The sequence below is a fragment of the Rutilus rutilus genome (genome assembly GCF_951802725.1).
Source record: "Rutilus rutilus genome assembly, chromosome: 4".
Classification (NCBI taxonomy): domain Eukaryota; kingdom Metazoa; phylum Chordata; class Actinopteri; order Cypriniformes; family Leuciscidae; genus Rutilus; species Rutilus rutilus.
Genome location: NC_140212.1, coordinates 23,784,711 through 23,800,561, shown reverse-complemented (window position 1 = coordinate 23,800,561; position 15,851 = coordinate 23,784,711). Strand labels below are relative to the sequence as shown.

The 15,851-nt window shown below is 35.2% G+C and overlaps 1 protein-coding gene across 2 annotated transcripts; it reads left to right on the top strand.

Moving 5' to 3' along the window:
• The first annotated feature begins 1,029 nt into the window (after positions 1–1,029).
• On the top strand, positions 1,030–15,209 carry LOC311290139 (uncharacterized protein). Of its 2 annotated transcripts, XM_084408462.1 has the most exons (3): positions 1,030–1,082; positions 10,974–11,128; positions 13,342–15,209. In XM_084408462.1, the coding sequence occupies exons 2-3, from the start codon at positions 11,044–11,046 to the stop codon at positions 14,934–14,936; spliced, it is 1,680 nt and encodes a 559-aa protein (XP_084264588.1). In that variant the 5' UTR covers positions 1,030–1,082; positions 10,974–11,043; the 3' UTR covers positions 14,937–15,209. The 2 variants fall into 2 exon arrangements, with proteins under 2 accessions (XP_084264588.1, XP_084264589.1); XM_084408463.1 differs by lacking the exon at positions 1,030–1,082 and having other exon boundaries at positions 10,855–11,128.
• Positions 15,210–15,851: the final 642 nt, after the last annotated feature.

Genomic DNA, 15,851 nt, shown 5'->3' with positions numbered 1-15,851 from the left:
TGCCGGTGGACACAGCTACAGTGAGTTGCTCAACATCTTTCTTTTTAGTAAACTCTGTGTACAGCAGTTTTACCTCATTGTTGAGAAATATACAGGATTGATTCAGTATTGAAGCTATTTTATTAATAAAAGGTGCGAGGCAGCGTTGACTAAATGTTTCTGCTTCTTTGTGTGTACGTCAATGAAAGCAGCGCATTATACTGTATGTATGTATGTATCTATATATATGTATATATATATACACACACACAGATATATACACACACACAAATAATAAACAAGATTAAGATTAGATAGGTCTTAGATAGCCTTCATTTCAGTGAATGGATTTAAAAGACTGGATATAATTTTTTTTGTAGGTTAAATATTCTTTTAACATATCACCTATTAAAAATAATAACCAATGATTCAAACTTTATTTGAATGCTGTCACTGGCATGAGGGGCTACAAATAAAAACAGAGGCTCATTTATTGTCACTATAGGCTACTGGTGAAAGTCTACAGAAATACAGTCATAGTCAAAACTGTATTGGCATGATCAGGCAAAATATATTTAATATTTACAAAATATTAACTTTAACACATAACTACTATAGCCTACATAATAATTAATAAAAAAATTTAACCAACAATAATTATAGCCTAATAAAAAATTTAATATTTAAATAAAAAAAATTAAATAAAACAAATAAACGTTTTGTGAATTGATTTAAAAGACTGCTGGATGTGATAGATAAAAATGTTTTAGCCTATAAGTCATATTCTTTTAACATTTATTGATAAACTTCATTTGAATGCTGTCTATAGGCACCATTAATACAATAAATAGGCAATATGTTAATATAATTCTGCGTTTTTTCTTAAATAAAAATAATTCTTATTTTAGGCCTATCCATTTCTGATAATTACAGGCTGCAATATTAATAGTTCTTAATATTATTATATGTGTATGTAAATTTCTGTGAACCGTGATTTAAGACAAAGCAGTGTGTTAACAGGACTTTTATTTTGGTCAGGTGGTGTGACGTCATAAGGCGGCGCCGCGCTCCTGCGTCTGTTCTGAGTCAACTGGGAAAAAAAGGTTTGTGTTTTAAGCATTTACGGCGTTTAAATCAATGCAAATTGTTCTATAGCAGTGTAAAATAATTAATAATTATTAAAAGTAATGTTGTAGTGCTTCATCTAACATTAAGGAACGTAATTTTTTTTTGTGTGAGCATCACGTACGTTTCAGTAAAGGTACATCTCATTTCGTTCCATATATCGTGAATCATAGACGCGAATTCAGGCACTTGGCAAGTAATTAACCCTTGTGTTAGGTTGCGGGTCAATTGGACCCATTTAGATTTTATAATTGCTGGAAATACTGGTTAACCTATGTTTTTTTTCTTGATATTTTGTGACTTTTTCTCATTTATCATCATGAACATGCATGCAAAGTTTCACTTTATTTTATTTTTTTACTACCTTATGAAGCTAAAAAAATAGGTTTTCCACACTTATTTCAATACAGAAAAATATTTTGTCAGCCACGTACAGATGGTAAAAATTACCTATCATTTATTTTTTTCAAGCTACCTGAAATAATATTAATATATATATATATATATATATATATATATATATATATATATTTTTTATATATATATTGTGACTTTTTCGCATTTATCATCATGAACATGCATGCAAAGTTTCAACATGCTGGTGTTTTTTTTTTTGTTTTTTTTTTGACATACAAACAAAATTACTATTACTTTTGTGATGTTCGCAGGTCAATTTGACCCTCATAGGCAGCTATTCAAAAGCAACTGTACAGACACAAAATAAAAACATTTATTTTATGTATGTCAGGGCATCAACTCCAGTTCTAAAGTGTAAGTGTATCTAAAAGTGCTCGAACCCAAACCAAACACACTTGAAAAAGCTAAATCATGGCGTTCAGAATTAATTGCAAATTACAAATGAAAATCTTTGACAGACACAGATAGTAAAATAAGCTCTCATTTATATATTCAAGATATCTGAAATATCTTGAGACTTCAACATAGACAGCAGGAAAAATGAGCTCAGATTAATTGTTCAGTTATGATGTTCTAAGCAAAAAATTAAATAAAAAAAGTTAAAAAAAATTATATTCAAATATATATAAATATAATGTATATTCAAATTTTGTCAAAACAAAAAAGTTTAAAAAAATGGTACCTGAATCTTTGTTGTTTTTCATAGTGTGATTTTTGAGGAATTGTATTGAATCCAATTAGGGTCAATTTGACCCGAACCATAAGGGGAGTGCACAGAATTCCAACATAACACAAGGGTTAAAAAGAGAGAAATAAGGTATAAGGAGTATTCTAGCTACTTGTTCCATTCAAGTCCAGTAAAACTTTTACGCCCGTTATGGTCATGTAAGACTCTGGTTTTAAAGATGTCTAACTATCCGTTGTTATTGCTACATAAAGTTACTCTCGCCCCTGCCTTGCCATTCTATATTCTGGGCTCAATGAAGTCCATCGGTTTTTGTTTTCTCCCTCAACAAAACTGAGTGGCAGCATGTCTCAGGCTATTATCTCAGAGATAAGCTAATTTATTGTTATTTTTTTGCGCGGACGGGATCACAGCGGCGGCCAGTAAGTAGTGTCGCGATGGACATTTGCTTGCTTCTGCCTGCCAGTCCTATGCTAACATCTACTTGAGTGAGTTGAATGGTTTCGCTTGGCTCCAGTGGTATTATTATATGCTAGTTTGACATGACACAGCTTACATAAAACTTTTCCGTCTCTATCTAATTCAAAATGCTCTACACCTCGCTCGTCTTTCAAGTGGTCATTTTGAGCCCGCCACGACTGACAAAACGAATGCGAGATCTGAGGTAAAGATTCCGTGTCCGCTCCAGTTACACTTTAAAAAATAATGTATTTTTCCAAACATTTTATGTTAATGTTTTATTTTCCAAAAATGTTTTTAAATGTAACATCTAAACAGAAATTTGAACGAATTTTTATTAAGGTAGTCTACTATTGTTTTCAGTGTGTCGACTAGTAGCAGCTGTACCGTTTAGTCGACTATTCGACTAGACTCGCACATCCCTATAGACTATAGTTAATTGTTGTTTAAAACGATACTCGCTACTGGGTGTCTGTTAGGCCCTGTTTCCACCTGGTATTAAGATAAGTCTTGGTCGATCAGATCACAAGTGGACGACGCTAAATACAGGTCTAAACGGGGTGTAAACACTGATATAGAATGACTATATAGATCAGTAGCTATGTTTCCATCCACACGTTTTTATCCGAATTAAAGGAGAACTCTGTAACTCTAGCGAACTCTAGTCACTTCTTCGCTGATTTTCCCTTTTGTTGTCGCATGTTTTCCCCACGAGCTCCCCCTACAACTGTGGGGCGTATATTTCACAACACTGTCGTAAAAAACTCACTTGCGGCGGCCTCCTCCCCCTCTCTACCGCTGCTCATGTGCGTTTGTTTTGATCGGAGCAAGCCAACTGTATCGTGTGGAGCTATGTCTACCGAGGTGGGTAATCTGGTAATACATCATACATGCGTGTGTGTTTATGTCGAATTGCCGTAAAGCAATTTGTGTTTCGCGCTCGTTCTCGTTCTAGTTCTCGCTTCTCACGAGACTTCCAATTTCTATCTTGCCGGGACGGTAGTGCCCAAGTTGCAAGGTTGGTTTTCCGCCTGGGAACGCTGGGGGGAGTGGGGAAAGTCACCAATATCACCAGAACAGGTTGTTTAACCATCCAAATGATTTCTAGACAGTTTTATTAAGTTAAAAAAGTTACCAAGTTCTCCTTTAAGTGATATCGAATGAAAAGCCTTATGGAAACAGTAAAATTCAATTGAATTTCATGAATATCGACTCAAATGAAATGCGTTCGGTCTCATCAGATTTTATCTTGATCAATATACGGCTTATGCGATAAACGCTGATGGAAACGTTATTTGTTGGTAGATGGCGCGATCCATTTTGTCTAGCAAAACTTTGTTCGCAAATGTTTGCTTGAATGTTGTGCGATTCAGTGCGAAAATGAATGGAAACCCTTAAAATGTCTCAAATCAATTCGATATACCAATTTGATCGCAAAACAGCATGTGACGACATTACGCACAGGTTTTTATTCGTTTTAAAGCCGTCGGATGGAAACACACTTTCACCAGAGTTTTTTTTACCGAACTTCAGATAGCCTAATTCGATTGACAAGTGGATGTAAACTTAACTAGTGTCATTAGGCTATATAGATCAGTGGGTGTAAAACGTTTTTAGCTTGTCAACTTTCAACCACTTCCAGAGGTAGTCGAAAACGCATCCGACCGGATTGCTTTTGTGGTGGAGGGCTGCACGATATTGGGAAAAAATTACATTGCGATATTTTTATTTTTCTGCGATATTAAAACAATTTCACCAGATGACTTGAATAGCACTATTTGGAAAGAATTAATCATTTTAGGTGATTTTGTAATGGAGTAAATCTGCATAGAAAGTAATAAACAAATTACAAGCATATATAAATGAATTAAACAGTGCTTTATTTTTTTCAGGTAAATCTAACTGTATTCAGGTACAGAGTCAGACATTAAATAATCAAATGTAAAATAACACTGCATAGTCTTCACTGTATAAATTAAATATAATTAATTTAATTAATTATCTTTGTTAAAGCAGCAAATGTCATTTTCTCTTTTGTTGTTTGATTAGCATTGGTGACAAACAGCTGCTAGTATATTATCGGGTATATTACAAGACAAATGCACGGATCCAATATAATGAATGCATCTGTTTTCTTTCTCAATTGTTTACAACACATAACAGGGTTTTTCCTGGGTCAAAAATGGTCTTCGGTGGTGGCCGATGCCCTCTTTTTGAGAGCCAATAGAATGGACAAATAGAATACCCTATTAGTCCAGGGCCAAATGGCCTATTTATTCATGTACAGTTGTAATAAAAAGTAATTGTTTCAATAGTGTTGTCAACATAACACTTGTAAGTGGTTTAACAAAATGTTTCTATCATGTATTTTGATATTCACCCACTTTCAGGTTGAATGTCATTTTTGATGCCCTCTTTTTTTTTTAAAGCTATGATTTTACCAATGGATCTCATAGCTTTTTAAGATAAAATTTTTCTTTGCTAGACCTGATAATTATTTTTCCATATAATCATATCAATATAAAAAAGTAGCATCAAAAAGGTTTTTTTTTTTTTTTTTTTTTTTGACTAATAGCCTAGTCTAATGTTCTACCATATACAATTGAATAAAATTAACAGCTAGCTAACAACAACTTGCTTTGCTCTTTTTTTATGTTTTCACCTCACTCCAGTCTAAACTAGGCTAAATGATTTTTGTAGGTAATTTTTCTACGCATCGTCATATAAATAACCTGAAAATACTGTAGTTCATTAAGGTTAAATCTTGCTAACCACTCTTACTAAAAAAAGGGGGGTAAGTACACTTACATTCTCATTAGAGGTGTTCTGAGTAAATTATTTGTTTGTAACACTTTACGATATGGTTTGATTTGTTAACATTGGTTAATGTATTAGGCTAATAACTAACATGAACTAACCATGAGAAATACATTTGTTACTGTATTTATTAATCTTTGTTAATCTTAGCTAATAATAGTTAATACAGCTGTTCATTGTTTGTTCATGCTACTTCACAGTCCATTAACTATGTTAACAAATACAACTTTTGATTTCAATAATGTAGGCTATTAGTCAGTCCCCCGGGGGGGGGTAATTAATGTGATGTCCTACTTATAAAATATAAAAATCGCAATTTTTTCCACAAATTTCTGGAAATTACCAGAAATTTGCATGTTATTAACATGCCTAAGACTTTTGCACAGTACTGTATGTACATAATACATCTGACATAATACTATTATGGTAAATGTGATGTCCTAATTATAATATATAAAAAGCGCAAATTTTTTCACACATTTCTGGAAATTACCAGATCAGTCATTTTGATCGCAAAAATCACACAAAAAAATCGTGCAATCCTGGAGGGACTGATTAGTAGCCTAAATGTTGAAATTAACATTAACAATGCTGTAGAAGTGCAGTTTATTAATAGTAAATGTTAAATAATGTAGTTAACTAGAGTTTAATAAATGGAATAGAATAGAATAGAATGAGGCATTTATATAGTGCTTTCATATGTAGTGCTGTACACCCAAAGCACTTTACAATCACTGAAAAAGCCCACGTATAAAACCTTGAGCAGCATTTTGGTTAATAACACAAGCTGCAGTACTCTGACGTCATATCGACGTCATTGTTATTATTGTGCATATCGACATTTAACCCTGGTGACGGTGTTGTTTTGACGCGTCCATAGACCCTCCCCTCGAAGTAATCAGGACAGAAGTGGTCAAAAGTGGACAAACGAGACGGATTAAAACGGGACTGTGTCTCCCTTGTCCACTTGTGATCCGATCGACCGCATCTTAGTACCAGGTGGAAAACAGGGCCTTAGATCACACAACACAAGGACTGTGAATTGGCATCAAACGCACTATAACTGCCATGAACTTTTCAATGCGCACTTGCGTTGCTTTAGGCACATCATTCTGCTCCCGGGATGTGCATTAAGCGGTTTGTGCTGCTCTGTTTTGAAGCATTTCATATTATCATGATTTTGTGCACTGAAAGATTATTAAAAGCCTGTCTTGTTCTGTCATTTCTTTCATATCTTGTTGCCCCATTAAAAAGCTGCACAATGCATTTAAAACAAGCATCTTTTAATTTTATATTGTTTGTGTGTAAATATATCATTCTTTACATTCATATATAAATATTGTTGAATATTAATGTATTTGATAAGAATACAAATAGTAATTTGTTTTTATTAACATGTTTAGATTTTATAAAATTACTCTAAATATTTTTACAATAATTACACTTACATTTATATTGTTATATAATAATTACATACATATACAATAATTAAATTTTTTTGTCATAGCTTATGATTATATATTTTTATTAATTTGTTGTTTTCCCTCTATTATGAAGTAGTGTGTATTTAGTGGATTCTGGATTTTGTTTAACAAATAAAAAAGGGACCATTAGTTATACTGAATGATACATTTGATGACCCTTTTTGTGATTGGCCAGTTTGATGGGATTGTTTCAGTTATTTACTGAATTGAATAAATTACTTTAATATTTAAAGGTGTTAACTGTAATATTACGCTGCAAAATAATTTACAAAGGATTAAATTCATCACAATTATTTAATGAACGAAGCACACAAAAAAATCCATGACAAAGCCCTAAAACAGACAATTAATCGCCATAACCACAATTATTTTTTGACCAAATCAAATTTCATAATCATGGCAGCCAAAGTCAAGCTTTATTTTTTTTATTAGTTACGTCCCTAATGTAATATAACTTAGGCTAATCTACATGAAATGTTTATAAAGTTTGTCATTTTGAAAATAGCTTTTATGGAGCCCCTAAAGGGACGTGGTGGAAAAAAATTAGATGGGTTGTGCTCACAAACGCAAGATACACTTTGGATTTTACAGTAGTTTGTAAAATCTCAAAATAGTCAGGCATCTTTTCTTCAGTCCTTTAATGAGAGTTATGGCAAGTTGTCCGGTCCAATATTGCAATGATGTAGATGTACGATTCAGTGGCCAATGGGGCCACTATGTGTTTTGAATGGAGAAAACCGTATCAAGGCCCCGATATAATAACTAGTGATGTGCGCTTTTCTTAGCATGCTTTTTGAAGCTTCGAAATATTTGCACATTGTTTGTTTCTAAGCAGTGATGCAGAGCAGAACTGCCAAAGTCACGTGATTCCAGTAAACAAGGATTTATTACATCATAACTGTCTAGAAATGTTTCGAAATTTCAATGATTTGTTACTAGGGGGCGATGATCTATGTGAATCCATGAATCAGTGTATATGTATGATTTTACCTGATCTCTGAAAAAAATATATAAATTTGTAGACATTTAATGACACATTTTTATAATAAAAGGAAGAATTTTAGTTAAAAGTTTCTGGAATAACCAAGCTCTCCATAAAACAAACAAAATAAGACCAACACGTATTAGATTATACATTCAATAGAACATTTGCTGTTGGTTTGTAAAATGTGTTTTTATGCCAGCTTGGCTTTAGTTTTCACTGCATTTACACTGTTCTGACCAGCGTGAGGTGTTTCGAGCTCTTCAAAACAGTGAATCGTTTTGCGAAGCAATTATTTCAGTTGATTCAAAGTTTCGAAATGATTGAATTCTCCCATCACTAATTACGCTAAGTTATTTTTCGTTCTTTGCTTGCTGCTAAAAAGAAGTTCCAAATACCTTTTTAGTGTTATGCTATGCTTATGTGATGAACACTTTGCATACTTTAATGTAAAACTGAAGAAAACTAAATATATAAATTACAAAGTGATTCACAAAATATCATGGATATTTTCACATTCACAAACATCCACTTACACATTTAAACAACTAAATAAACAACCGATATGCTTTAACAACATGTGCTTGAAGAAAAAAGGGATCGCACAGCCCCATTAGCATATTAGCTGTTAGCGTGTTAGCTTTCAGTATCAAACATCGATCCTTAAATATCTCAATAACTACCAGCTTTTAGTTTAATTAACACAAGAATACTACAGTTGTTTTCAATATGAAATGTATCCATTAAAAACTTAAATAAAAATTATAATGGTTGTATCTACTTCAAGGATTAGACAGCAAACAATGACGTTCATTCAAAACACAGATCACACAAAACGAGTCTCTTCTACTACTATACATGCTTCTGGTTGTGTTCTATTAGGCAGTGTCATAAAAAAAATCACCACAAGGTGACACACACAAGCTACTTACACAAATCAAAGTACAGTTTACTAAAAGAAACGAGCACTGCATTAAACAGTGTGTGCTACAGGCACCTAACAACCAAACTTGTATAATATATACTCTAGTGTACTATTATTTTATTTTTTTCCATCAATCTCTTTATTAAATTGTATTAAATTTTGAACATGAAATAAGAACAAACAAAGTTCCCCTTCACATACAAAAAACTACAAAAACATAAAACATAATAATGAAAAAAAACAACAAAAAAACATTAATAGCTGTGAGTGACGGTCCAAGGACTACTGCCCAGTCATTTGCAGCAAAAAAAAAAAAAAAAAAAAAAAGCGTGGGACACTAAGTTTACTCAGGATTGTCTGGGAAGGTCAACTTCCCAACATATTCAAAAAAGGGATCCCACGTCTTTGAAAATTTAGCCTGGGAGCCCCTTAACAAATGCCTATTTTTTTCCAGTTTGGCAAAGTAAAGGACATCCCTAATCCAGTGAATGTGCGATGGAGGTGTAGGAGACTTCCATTTCAAAAGTATCAAACGCCTTGCTAACAAAGTAACAAAGGCTATGCACATCTTGGGCTCTGCAGACAACGACAATGTGACCGGAATTACCCCGAAAAGTGCAGTGACAGCATCAGGCACTATTCTCTTCCCTGTGACCTCACTCAAAGAATCAAAAATATTTTGCCAATAAGTTGTTAGGACAGGACAAGACCAAAACATATGTATATGTGTTGCTGCTGCCTGGTGACAGCGGTCACAAGTCGGGTCAATGTTGTTAAACATCTTAGAGAGCCTGGTCTTAGTCAAATGAGTACGGTGTAAAATTTTACACTGGATCAATCCATGTTTGGCACAAATTTAAGAGTGGTGTACTTTGTCAAGAACATTCCCCCACATATCTTCAGTGAACGCAATCCCCAGATCTTCCTCCCATAGCGCTTTAATTGACGACAAAGAAACCAATCTGAGTGAGTGGATCTGAGCGTAAATAAGTGAAATCATACCCTTCAAAGCAGGAGCTGGTTTTAAAAAAGTATCAAGGGATGTGTCAGAGGGTATAGAAGGAAACTGAGGGAACCTATGAAAAACAAAATTACGGATCTGCAAGTACCTAAAAAAGTGTTGATTTGAGAGGGAGAATTTTTTGGACAACTGTTCAAATGAGGCGAAAGTGTTGTCTATGTAGAGATCCTTAAATGTTTTAATACCCTTATTGGACCAGACCTCAAATGCACGATCAATTAACGATGGAGGGGAAGGAGTGATTAGCTGTTATTGGTGCCAAAATAGAATATGTTTGAAGACCAAAGCAACGTCTAAACTGATTCCAGATCTTCACAGTTGTCTTAATAGTGACATTTTTGGTGTAACTTGTGATAGGTGATTTAACAGGCGAATGAGCCAAAGCTGAAAGTGAAACAGGCTTACAGGAAGATTGTTCCATTCCCAACCAAACTGATGATAATAACTGTGAACCAGAATGTAGCAAAAACTGAATTATTTTAAGGTGAGCCGCCCAGTAATAAAACTTAAAGTTGGGTAAGGCCATTCCTCCTAGCTTCTTCGGGCTCTGCAAATACTGTTTGCGTAATCTTGGTGGCTTCCCGTTCCAAACAAAATCCGAAATAGTAGTGTCTAATTTACGAAAAAAGGTTTGCGGAACTATTATTTTTGTGCTTCCTTGTCGTTCTTTTGACAGTCTTCACTTTATTTTAGCGTGAAGCATTATTTTGCCGCTATGATAAAAGAGACAGTCTTGCATTGCATGTTTGAGAAAAAGTCAGTATTGCATAACTGATTCATGTTGTGGGCTATGTATATTTTTCACAATTTAAGCAAATTGTTTAGATGGTTAGGTGAATCAAAGGACATACAAACAAATTTATTAACAACAGCTTAGTTGTTTAAAGGGGGAGAAAAGATGGTATCGGATTAGTATCAATGCCGGAAGATAAAACATAAAAAGTGGCCTCAAGCCATCCCTACTAGTTAGTCCAGTTAAGGGCATTAAAGTCATCGTGAAATTGAAAATAATTAAATCTCTCCCAGTGATGTAGTTTGTATTTGTATTTTTGTCAGTTAATTATTCTCATCTTAAACAGGACAGAGTGTCCAAACACAGAGAAAAACTCCTGGTGAAGCAGCTGAGATCCATGTGACATTATTATAAAGATGGCGTTTATTAAAGAGGAGAGTGAAGACATGAAGATTGAAGAAGTATTCACAGTGAAACAAGAAGATACTGAGGAACAAACAGGTTAGTTTTCATTCTCTGAGCTGAACTCAGTAAGTTCTTATCAAGAAATCCTTAATCCATATTAAAATGTCAACCTCTACAGAAATAAATGGTATTTTTTAAAAGTGTCATATGCGTGTCTTAATTAAAGTGGATTTATTTGACATGAAGCAGGTCGCTTTATGTGGACAAAAATGTTGAAATCACATGACCAGCCAAATATTTATGATGCCTTCAAGTGCACCTGAGAAGATCCTACTTATACGTTAGCCATTCTTTATTATGTCATGCATTAAATTAGGAAAGATAATATAGAAGTAGTACAAACCAGTGTTTCTCAACAGCTTTTTATTGTGTTGAATAGGAAGGCATCTAAAACATTCTTGGAGATTGGTCCTGAGGAGTTGATAGACACTGGTCTAAACACAATTATTTTGTGTAACATGGACCCAATATCTACGTCTGAAGTAAACACAATCCCTGTGTTTGAATATGCATACTTCCATACTATACATTATGTGAGCTGACTAGTATGCCTAAATTCATAGTACTCATACAATTATACAGTTTTATTAATTGATAACATTAATTTCTAATTATGCAAAAGTATCTAACAAAAAAATTTATTTTGTATAAAGCAAACCATGAAATGTGAGTGATCACTGTCTCGCGATATCACCATGACGGAGCGTGAGGGTGAAATTAGCATCGAATATGCCACCGCTACATTCACACTACATTACTGTGCCCAACGCCTCCACTGCCAGCATGAGTTGCAGAGTTCACTGATCATGTGATGAGAGTAAGGCGAGATGAATGACAAGACCATGGCGGAGGATTCGTTGCACAACAGAGCCTAAGCGTCTGATTAATGTCTTATCTTGTAGAATGCACGCTCAGCACCGCCGCTCCCTGTATACAGAGTATGTACGATTGCGAATTTGAAAGTGAAGTAAAATGCGAGCTCCCTAATGCGCGCAAATTAGGCTAAATACAACAGCCTGTCTCCCAATATCATACCTATCTCTGGACTGTGTGGTTGTGGCTCTGGCCTCTGTTTGCACTTTGAATATTTAGAGTACTTTGATTATGGTTGCACTTGCACTTATTGTTTGCACTTAATAAGACTAAAAAAAATTTTATTTTTGTTATTTATACTGTATTTTTGTTATGTTCAATTTGTGGAAATATTTGATAACTCACAAAGTAGAGCTAAAATTACATTCATTACAAGATTTAGTTAAAACATTTCAAAATGCACCTGCAGACTATTTTTTCCAGTCATAAATTTTGTCATTGATGATTTCTATAAAACATTGTGCAAAAATCTCGTCTCGTTCTCATGAACCCAATCTCGTGTCTCGTCTCGCCTAGTGAGATAAGTGTCTTGTCACACCCCTACTAATAACCAAATTGCTTACCACAGCTACGCAGATGATACCTAGATCTACAGCCCCAATAGCTGTGTTTCTACTGTCGGGCCAAAAGCAAGTGTGCTAGAGTGTGGCAGGGCCAGTCACATTTCCACTGTCACTTTCGGGGCTTGATCGGGGCCAACGCCCACGGTTTTTGACCCTCCGAATACCTTGGTCCAAAGCGGGCCAACTGGGACTTGAGGAGTTGTCATGAACAAAGGCAGAGTTTAGTCAGGAGAGGGTCAACAGTTTCTGAAGAGACACAATCGATTTACATGATGAACAGATTGAAATAAGGCTTTTATTCACATAAACATTCATCAACTCACACATAAGTTGTGGAAAACGGAAGCTCAAGCATTTTCACTTGACGTGCAAGAACCAATGAGGTTCATTCTTGTGTGTTATGCAGCACGTTTGATGTTCCGCAAGAACAGGTTCAGTTGAGCTTCTGTTTATGTTTGCTGATCAATGTTTATATGTGAATAAAAGACTCAATTAAATCTGTTCGTCATATAAAGTGAACGAGTCTCTTCAGAAAATGTTGACTAAACCGCTCAATTCATATCGATTAGTTTTACAATCTCTGTCATTTTTGAAGCGTCTCTCAGATTTCATCAGAAAGATATTTGTTTGTTCTTGATCTTCAAGGTAATATTCCTGGTGGGCCAGAGGTGCTCCGTTAACTTGATGCATTACTGTTGAGAATCTAGCATACATGTTGTTAGGTTTTATGCTTTAAATGTCTAAATGTGTTGATGTATTTTGCTTTGTGCCATTAAGCATGTCTTAACTTGTATTTATCTTTTTCTGCTGTAGACCTGATGACACTGAAAGAGGAGAGTGAAGTACTGAATGAAATGAAAGATCATGATTTGATAACTGGAGAAAAATCTTTTAGTGACTCACAGACTGAAAATACTTCTTCACCAAAAAGAGTTCAAAAGACAGGAGCTGGAAGTTTTTTCACCTGCTTTCAGTGTGGAAAGAGTTTCAGTCAACATAAAAAGCTTAAAGTCCACATGAGAGTTCACAATGGAGAAAAGCCTTACACCTGCCAACAGTGTGGAAAAAAATTCACTGAAAAAGGAAACCTTAAAGTTCACATGAGACTTCACACTGGAGAGAAGCCTTTCACCTGCCAACATTGTGGAAAGAGTTTCACTCAAAATGGAGCCCTTAAAAACCACATGAGAACTCACACCGGAGAGAAGCCTTACACCTGCAAACTGTGTGGAAAGAGTTATAAAGCAGAAATAAACTTTAGGTATCACATGCACATTCACACTGGAGAGAGGCCTTTCACATGTGATCAATGTGGAAAGAGTTTTACACGTAAAGAAACCCTTAATTCCCACAAAAGAGTTCACTCAAGAGAGAATCGTTTTATATGTCATGAGTGTGGAAGGAGTTTCCCTGACATGAAACGTCTTAACAGGCATGGGATAATTCACTCTGGAGAGAAGCCTTTCAAATGCCAGCTGTGTGAAAGGAGTTTCCGAGTCAATAAAGACCTGAAGACACACATGAGAAAGCACACAGGAGAGAAGCCTTTCTTGTGTCATTACTGTGGAAAGACATTCGGTCATAAAGTAAGCCTCAAGACTCACTTGAGACTTCACACTGGAGAGAAGCCTTACACATGCCCTCAGTGTGGAAAGAATTTTACATATAAAGAATCGTTTGATTCCCACATGAGAGTTCACACTGGAGATAGCCCTCACACATGCAAACAGTGTGGGAAGATCTTCTCACAAAAAGGCAATCTTAAGTATCACATGAGAATTCACACTGGAGAGAAGCCTTTCACATGTGATCAGTGTGGAAAGAGTTTCAGGCATAAAGTAACCCTTAATAAACACATAGGGATTCATTCAAGAGAGAACTGTTTTAAATGTCATCAGTGTGGACAAAATTTCACAGACAGGAAACAGCTTAAGAAGCACGTAATAACTCACATTGGACAGAAGCCTTTCATGTGTCATCACTGTGGAAAGAGTTTCACACTTAAAGGAAACCTCAAGACTCACGTGAGACTTCACACTGGAGAGAAGCCTTTTACATGTCTTCAGTGTGAAAAAAGTTTCACATATCAAAGGGACTTGAAACATCATTTACAAAGTCATTCTGGAAAAAAATTGCAGTGTTCAGAGTGTGACAAGAGGTTTGCAAAAAGGAGCAATTTCAAAAATCACCTGCTCATTCACTCTGGTGGAAGGCGATTTAATTGTGATCAATGTAATAAAACATTTATTTTGCCATTACACTTACAGATACACCTGAAAAGTCATGCGGATGTGAGACCCTATTTGTGTTCCTTGTGTGGAAAGAGTTTTAAATGGCTCGGCAGTTTAAAATGGCACCAGAAAATACGTTTCTGTGTAAAATTAAGGCTACGTTCACACCACAGCTGAATGTGGGCCAAATCTGATTTTCCCCTCAAATACAGTATATTTGGTGAGGCTGTTCACATGACATTTCAAATTTGGCTCATATCAGATATTTATCTGATCAGGTGACACTCCTGTAAAACTTGACCATGTCTTTTATTTCCATCCTTTAGTTCTTTATAATTTTCCTCACATATTAGATTAATACTTCGGATTCAAAATATTAGATAAATTAACTTTTGTCTTACTGTGAAATGCCACAATGTAAATGGACACTTTTAAATAAAAGAATACAAGTGAATTAAATAATTACACTGCATTTTTTTTTATTGATTTTTAGTGAGAGAATGCACAGGTTGCACAGGAGAGAATGTGCAGTGAGTAATGTCTTCTGTTATTGTCACTTGCAATTCGTGTCACATGTATAGCATAGCCTTCTCTGTCAGCACAGAGGGCTTTTCATGTGATAAATGCATGGATAAATGGTCGGAGGATTTCAGAACTAAAGACACGCATCCAAACTTTAATCAAGGATAGTAAGAATGCAAGGGCTTTAGATACTGCTTTGGATGTGACTAGCTTAGTGAACTCTGTACATTGTTAGGTTCCGGCTGTAGAGCCTGTGCAGCAGGGCAATTGGGTGACCGTGAGACGCTGTAGTCGCGGGACAAAACACCGCTCTTCTGTTCCGATTACCATAACAAATAGATTCTCCCCACCCAGTAAAACACCCATTCAGAATCCTGATGAAAGTGCCCTAGTTATTGGCGATTCTATTACACGGAATGTGAAAATAGAGAGACCAGCCACCATAGTCACATGTTTGCCGGGAGCGCCTGACATCAAAGCTAATTTAAAAGTGCTGGCTAATGCTAATCGTACATTCTCTAAGATTATTATTCACGTCGGCACTAATGATGTTCGACCTTGCCAGTCGGA